The 8,410-nt window shown below is 33.5% G+C and overlaps 1 protein-coding gene across 1 annotated transcript in view; it reads right to left on the reverse strand.

Moving 5' to 3' along the window:
* The window catches only part of LOC106460788 (PITH domain-containing protein GA19395-like), an 11,579-nt gene extending 10,155 nt beyond the window's left edge, over positions 1 to 1,424 (reverse strand). The window contains exon 1 of the mRNA XM_013920529.2: positions 1,206 to 1,424. Within this exon, the coding sequence (XP_013775983.1) occupies positions 1,206 to 1,394 (189 nt within the window). The 5' untranslated portion in view covers positions 1,395 to 1,424. The remainder of the gene's footprint in view (positions 1 to 1,205) is intronic.
* Positions 1,425 to 8,410: the final 6,986 nt, after the last annotated feature.

Raw genomic sequence — 8,410 nt, forward strand, 5'->3', positions numbered from 1 at the left:
AAGTAGTTTGGAACATTTTTTTTCATTTTTTTTTTTGGTAATCCCCAAAAAGCCATGCCCCAATTTTTCTAATACACCCCCTTAAAATAAACCCTTTTCAGAATCTTTTTTATCCAGACAATTCTACAATTTTTGGGTGGGGGTGCCATATGGAACTCTTTTCTGCCTTTACTGAGAGAGGAAATCAATAGCAACAGGTTAATGAGAAACATCCCAAGTACACCTACAAAGTCATATTTATTCAATGTGGTTACCTTCTTCACTCCCATTCCCAGGTGTATAGACACAGCCTTACTTTTGTTTTACTACCCGTATTACCATTCAAAGATTAATATCCACACGATCCAGGTCATTTCCTGCATGTTCCACAGAACTCTCCTCTTGTGAAAACTGATGTAAATATTAGAAAGCTTAGCCATCAAGAGATGTTTTGCCATCAGAATCTTTTAAGGCCCAATCCCCATTTTAACATTTCCTATACCTTTAAGGTACTGAAAATTTTTTCACTTTTAGTTTTAACGTTATGAGGCTGTTGTTTTACATATCAACTAAAGTAAAGACCTCTTGGATTTCCTAATTTCCTTTTTAACCAACAATATTTCTTATAGATTTGCAAAAAGAAAACAATTTAATTCCTCTAAAACTAAAGCAAAGTACATCATTAAACACTTCATATAATAATAACAGTGTTTCAAATAATTTTAATAACAACCAATGTTATTTATTTACCTCCATACTGTCTGATGAAAATTAAGCAGACAATCATGTATTTTTTGAATAAGTAAAAGATACTACAAAGCTTTGTTAATTTACTTTTTAACCAAATACATTTCATATAGTTTGTAAAAAAACTAATTTTGAACGGTAAATTTCAAAACTTGGAAAGCTTGTGGTAGAATTGTGGGTACATAATGATCTAATTAAATTAATTCAAATTTCAAGCATTGTGAGTAAGTGTCGAGTGTTACGTCTAAACTACAGATAATGGAGTTACACAAATAATTACTAAAACAAATTGTTTTAACTTCAATTTAACTTTAAGACAGACCGGGCGTGATTTCTACACAAGACTAACATAATGGGTTTGAAAACTTTAATGGACTACAACTGTCTGTTGAATGAAAGAAAACGAGACTACGTTTCAGCTCTAAATTCTATACTGAGTCTGGGGCCTTCTTCAGAACTGTTGAAGTTAATTTGTTTACCTTATCGTGGTTAAGACGTTCTTCCCATGGCTTAAAGACCTCTTTTCCTGAGCCTTCCACTGCTTCATTTAAGCATTCAACATTGGCTTTGTCGATTTTTGTGTACAAACTATAATGTATTCCTTGATCCGGAGGAAGCTGAGTACCTGAATGATCACATCCTCCATGACTATGCCCATGTCCAGCCATTTCGCCATTTCTGTAACTATTAGCGACGTCTTTTATGCAATCCCCCTTTTCTTTCTTTCTTGTGATGAAATTAAGATATTACCTTAGAATAATAATTATAATCAAATCAAATATATTATAATATATTTAGCAATTAATAAAGTTTTAAGTTTGTTTTCTTATTTGAAAGTTACACTAAAGATATATATTCGATGACGAGGAACCCACTTTGAGACTAATAATGGTTGGAGACGTCTTGAATGGGTAATGAAGAAAAACTTTAATATAAGTTTTTCTTCATTACCCATTCAAGCCGTCTCCAAAGATATATATGATATTCTAAGGAAAAAAAAAAGAAAACGAGAAAAAAGTATTTCACATTATACGAAAAAGTCATTAGACTGCATAAGTGTAACTTTTAAATTAGCTGGTATATAAAACTGAAAATGTAACTTTAATCGGTTTAGGAATTCATAAGCAATCTGCTACTCTTGAGGTTGAACCTCGTCACCGAACGTGCTCGTCCTTTCAGCTGTTGGGGCGTTATAATGCGACGCTCAATATCATTCTTCGTTGATAAAAGTAACCAAAGAATCGGCGGTGGGTGGGGTAACTGGTGTTGACTAGCTGCCTTCCTTCTATTCTATTATTTCAAAATCAAGGACGACTAGCGCTGGTAGCCCTTGAATAGCTTTGCACAAAATTCAGTAAACAAACAAATCAACAAAACATAAACAAGCATGAAGGTATCGACTTAGCAGAAGTAATTTAGAAGTAAGACAGAACCTCCTCATATTTTCACAAAGATTTATCAATTTATGAAATAGGCTACCAATGAAGGTAGTAGAAATACTCAAACAGCTCCTAAACTGAATTGAAAAGGTATTGGAAGCATATTATTCAAAGTTTGACCCACAGGACACCCAGGGCCATATTAAAGTATTGTGCTGCACTAGGCGGATATGTTTTTGCTGCCCCCCACCTCCACGTGATCAATCCAGAAATGAAGTCTTTGTATTAGTTACGTCATTAATTACGTGATCGCTCAGCTTTCTTTATTGGTATTTCGATCTGGTGCGGCGGGTTGAAACGTCCCCACCAAACAAGATTAAATAAAAACATAATTCATTAAATGTTTGTGGCCGCTTTTGTTCGATGTTTCTTAAATTTATCGCTCTAGGCAGCTGCCTACTCTGCCTATGTGTAAATGCAGTCCTAAGGACATCCCTACCAAGAGATTTTCTTATATAGCTCACTTGTATTGTCGATAGCTTTAGGTACATAATACAAGTTTTTATTTGGAAAACTTTACACCCAACAGAAGTTTATTAATCTGTCCAACAATACATAAATATATTGGAAGCATGGCATTAAATATTTGACCCAGGGGATATCACTTAGGATACAGTGAAAGTAAATGTATCAAACAAAATAAGATATAATTATCTTACAAGGGTAGGAGATGATTTGATAAGGAAAGGAGGAAATTATTGTTATCAATTATTTAAGAAGATCGTTGTACCAAAGAGAAAATATATAATTATTTTTGTTTGTTTTCATCTATTCAAGGGCTACGCCCCCAGTGGCACAGCGGTATGTGTGCGGACTTACAACACTAGAAACCTGGTTTCGATACCCGTGGTGGGCAGAGCACAGATAGCCCATTGTGTAGCTTTGTGCTTAATTACAATCAAACAATCAATCAAGGGCTACTCAAGGGTACTCTTGTCTGACTGAATAATGAGATTTCACCGTCACCCTTATAACGTACCCACGGCCTCAAATTGAAGGAACCACTCTAATTAATGGACCACGCTCTGCCCCATTACTTAGGACAATGACGTGAGTTTGGTTTGGTTTAAGAGTAAAAAAACACAAAAACCGAAATTTTTGGCACAATGAAAGGTAAACTATTATTAGTATTTACAGCTGACTAGTTTCGGTAATACAGTTACTATCATCAGGGCTAGTATCTATAGTGTTTGCTTAGCTTATATTCAGCTACAACCGTTAATGATTGAGTTCATTTTTAAAAAGATCAGGAAACAAGAGGTGGAAAGTAAATTGTAAATGAGGGATTACTTATTCAAATAGGTCATCTTGATTGGTCCGTCTTCTCTATTTATGCACACAAATCTGTTTTTAATTATACAAATACTCTTTTTTTTTTTGGAATCTTTGAGTATTTGTAAATGATTAACAATTTTTATTTGTGAAATGAACGATACTTTGTAACCCTTAAATCGGAATGCTTTAGCAATTTTTTCGAAATCCCAGAAAAAAAATGGTATGCTAATGAAATTGTTTTAAGATGTTTTTAATGAAGTTAATTCAGAGTATTTCATTTTTAGATGTTTGTCGTTCATTTTATAGAAAGCTCTGTCAACAGTTATAGGGGCATAACTTCTATCTACTACTATTACTTTTAAATACATTTTTTCGTTGTTTATATCTGTAATATCAGAACATATATTACTAGCACGCCAAGCATATGTATAAAAAAATGCTTAGTTTCTGACTTAAACGGTAGTTACAATTATAATGTGGTGGTATTCTGACGGCAAAAGGTTTTCAAAATACATCTAATTTAAATTTATTAACATGATTTTTAATGATGATTTCTAAAAAGGTCAATTAATGTTCATTTGACTCCATAATGAATGAAATTCATTCCTCATTATCATTCACGGACTTTAAGGGTTTTACCGTTGTGTCGCCACACCACAAAGATGTTGTCCCCTTTATTTCTTGTTTTCAGAGTTATATTTATGGATGCTTTCGAAGGTTCTAAGTTTTAATAAAATTTGTTTTTAGCCGTGGAATAGGTGCTCATAGAACGGCTCTGAGTTTTTGATTTTTTTTTCAAGTACAAACCTTTAGCTCATAGCTCCATCATCTCTTGACCGATTTGAGATATAATTACAGTTTTGGACCCAGGAGGTCAAACCCTTTCGATTATTATATTTGACCACGCCCAAGGTATCAAAGATTTACTTCATTCCTGCCTAAGATGAAAAAAGTAAAATAAAAAGTCTCATAGATTAATTTACTCTATTCCTGCCTAAAATAATTTCAAATGCCGCGGCTATTGAGGATTCCCTGTTATTTACTCTTATTGTAGTGTGCTCGAAAAGAAATTATAAGTTTGGTTTGAATTTTGCACAAAGATACTTGAGGGGTATCTACGCTAGCCTTCACTAATTTAGCAGTGAGAGACTATAGAGAAAACACATTATAACGCTCCCACGGCTGAAATCGGTGATTCGGGATTCGAACCCGTGACTAGCAGGTTGTGAATCGAGAGTCATAACCACCAAGCCATGCCAGGCTTCAGTAATGACTAATGTCATTTCGCAGTATGTGTGAAACTACATTAAATATTGTCAAGTATTACAATTACTTGTTTAATTTGTATATCTTTAGATATATATTTTTATATATAAGGAAATCTAAGTCTTATCACAGTTTAATACAAAGAGATTTTCAATATTTTGACACATGCTTCACATGACACATGATCCAAATACAAAACAAACGGCCATAAGACTTCCAAACACCTCTTTACTTGATGAAATTAATTTATGGTGATTTTGAGATGTCATTCTAAACTGTTTTATATGTGTATTTTCGAATATTATATTTATTAGAAGCCAGTATTCGTTCTCTAATATGAAATTATACTATATCATATTTTTACACCAACTTGTAGATGTATTCTACCTTTACAGTACAGCAAAATAACAGCAATAAAGGATGACAGTAAAATAAACATTCTTCGTTTTTCTAGCTTCGAAATAAAAGTAGTTTTGGATGTGAAACATTAAGTTTATGTTACCTTAAAAATACATATGTATAAATATAATTATTAATCGAAAATATAAAATAATTTAGTGCATTGTAGTGAAATTTATTTATAAAAAAAATTAATTGAATATTCATTTAAGATTTCTTTAACTGTAACTGGGAGCGGCCTAATGATTAGCTAATCTGGCTGACGTTTTGGAATGGTGAAAACTATCTAAACGATGCCGCTTCACTATTTAAGCTGTTAGTGTGTTATAAGAGTGACACAAAATCCCTTATTTGATTCAAAGCCGGGATAATCCTTTATGGCTGCGGGTGCAGATAATTTGCTGCTTTCCCTCCGATCAGTAGTTCAAAATTATCGATGGCTATATTTAAATTCTAGGAACCTCGGATCTCATCATTTAGCCCATGTACCAATATCTTCCATAAATTACTAAAATTGAAATCGTAAAATTTATTCTATTCATTTATAAACTTGGACCTTTCTTTCCTTCTTTTTAATTAAACATTTCAGACTTGTGTATTATACTGTTTGGTGAAAAAAACGCAAAAGAACAACTAAAAACATAGCTATGTGAAAGCCTTCACTATATAGCCCAACATTCTTTAAAATTATGTTCTATGTTCCGACTCCTGCCTTCATCAATTTTTGGTTTTAAAACCTGTCCGTTTTGAACTGTCTGAAAATGCAGTTCCCTTAAGCTGTTGGAACACATCCTCAGATGCAATTAGATTTTTGTTTGATGTGTAGTAACTATAATTATAGTGGTTTCATACAATTCTATATGTAGTTTTATTGCTTCTTTTGCTGGGGTTTGAGTGCAGTAGTTTCTCTGAGTCATTTATCCAAGTTTCAGTTTTAACTTTTCTATAGATCTTGATGACGATTACTTCGACAGGTTTGTCTTAGCCGCTTTATTTACACTATTACAGCTTTAATAGACGAAATGACGTATTTCAAACCCCATCTGTTGTATGACACACTCATTATGTTATATCACATGCATTTTCTTCAAGCATTAACCATGATGAACTATTTCTTATTAACTAAGTGAAGATACTTTATATTTTTAACATACTTGACAAAAAAAAAAAAAAAGTAGGGGAAACAAACAAAACAAACTAGGAGACAAACGCTGGTCTTTCGTTCTGGTTAGTGTAACGGGTTTTATTTTCGAATGGTAGTTTGGAGGCGACGTTTCGATCTACTGTCTAGAACTTTATCAGATCAGTGAGGAAAGTCGTGGAAGAATGAAACAGTCGAATATAAACGTGACTGAAGAACAGCTTAGGATTCTAAATTCCTGAAATGTGTAGAATTACAAGGGCAGGTACAAGCAGGTGTCGAAGGTGGATACATGAATGACCATTGTGTTTCCGGGATGTTATTAGTGGCGTTAGATGCAAAGGGGTTACAGAGCTCACTCATTTTAATTCCTTATTGTCTCTTTTAAATTTTAAATGAGTCATTTGAATATCGAAGTTTTCCTTTGTTTCTAATCTAGAACTTGGTCGAGAAGAGAAATAGAAATAACTCCAGTTGACCTTAAAATTTATTAGCATACAAGTATATTCATATTGAATTCGAGACGACCTAAATCCATAGGATACTGTGAAATATAAGAAAGGTTTTTTGAACCATATTTTATCTATGCAGAATCAAAGTATACGTTATGTTATGTATGTTTATTGTTTATCTAATGCATTTAATTAAAAGAATAGCTTTATTTATGTTTTAAGTCGTTTCAGAAGAGACTGGCAAATATTTAATAATCAGGAACAATAAACAATTCCAAACTCTTTAGTTTCTGTTTTTATTTTACATGAAGCAGGATCAAACACTTAAACTAAAACAATATTTAACTTGATGACTCTTTTAAGCAAATCAATTCTAACTTTAGGACTTATAATCACTAGTCCTAGTTGCTTTATTGGCTTAGAAAACTAATTATCTAAACTAAAGTATAAAAAAAGCGATGTAGAAAATCACCATCTCTGTCTTAGCGACCTGAGTGTTTTTATTTAGTTTGGAAGAAGGCTGTCTGCTTTCATCAAAAGCTGGATTCAAAGTATGACGAATTCATTCAAACTCACTTCAGCTCCAGCTTTAAGCTGTCGCAAGCCTGGCAATAGCCAGGTGATTAGGGCACTCGACTCGCAATCTGTGGGTCGCGGGTTCTAATCCCCTTCCCACCAAACATGCTAGCCCTTTCAGCCGTGGGGGCGTTATAATGTGACGGTCAATCTAACTATTCGTTGGTAAAAGAGTAGCCCAAGAGTTGGAGGTGGGTGGTGATGACTAGCTGCCCTCTCTCTAGTCTTACACTGCTAAATTAGGGACGGCTAGCGGAGATAGCTTTCGTGTAGCTTTGCGCGAAATTCAAAAAACAAACAATTCAGCTTTCGTTGTTAACGCGATCTCCAAAACCACTTCAACATGAACCATATCTTATTGTTACGACATTTTGCTATCACAAAACTATACGACAAGACCACGTGCGACACACGTGAAGGTATTCTAAACATAAAAAACACAATGTTCACAAAGCAATCAACAAAACGAAAGAGTTCTTAACTGTAGCACTGCTTAACAGTTAACTTCTCAAAAAGAAAACTATTTGGCAATACTATCATAATTACATTCAATCTTTATCTAAAATTACATTGACTATTACACTAAAAATGTTTTTATTGGTAGTTAATCGCAAAGCGATACAATGAGATATCTGTATTGGGACCACCACGGCATCAAAACTTTATTTTTAGCGCTATAAGTCCATAGACTCCACCAAATATAATAATTTAGATAATAAGGTCATAAAGGGGTTAGACACACATCTAATATATATATATATATAAGCAAAATTGTATGTCTTTCTGTCTGTTGACTCCTCACACACTATTTGACCAATCTTCATCAAACTTGGCATGGCGACACCTACGGTTTCCAGAAGAAATATGAAGGGGTCAAAATTCCCACCAGGTTTACCACAAAAAAGGCGCACATTTGATTCTGCCAAACAATTTGCAACATGTTACATATTTCTATATTTTCTATAATATTGTAACACTGTCCGTTTCTTTTCTCTAAACGTTAGCAAATTCTACTGTAAAAGAAATCTTCAAAGCCCATGAAACTTTACTGTAACATAACCATTTTTCTAGGTTAATTTTACTAATGATTAAATATGTCTCAATGTGAAGCTGAATGTGTGGCTCACTTTACTTTG

Source organism: Limulus polyphemus, unplaced genomic scaffold (assembly GCF_000517525.1).
Source record: "Limulus polyphemus unplaced genomic scaffold, Limulus_polyphemus-2.1.2 Scaffold836, whole genome shotgun sequence".
NCBI lineage: Eukaryota > Metazoa > Arthropoda > Merostomata > Xiphosura > Limulidae > Limulus > Limulus polyphemus.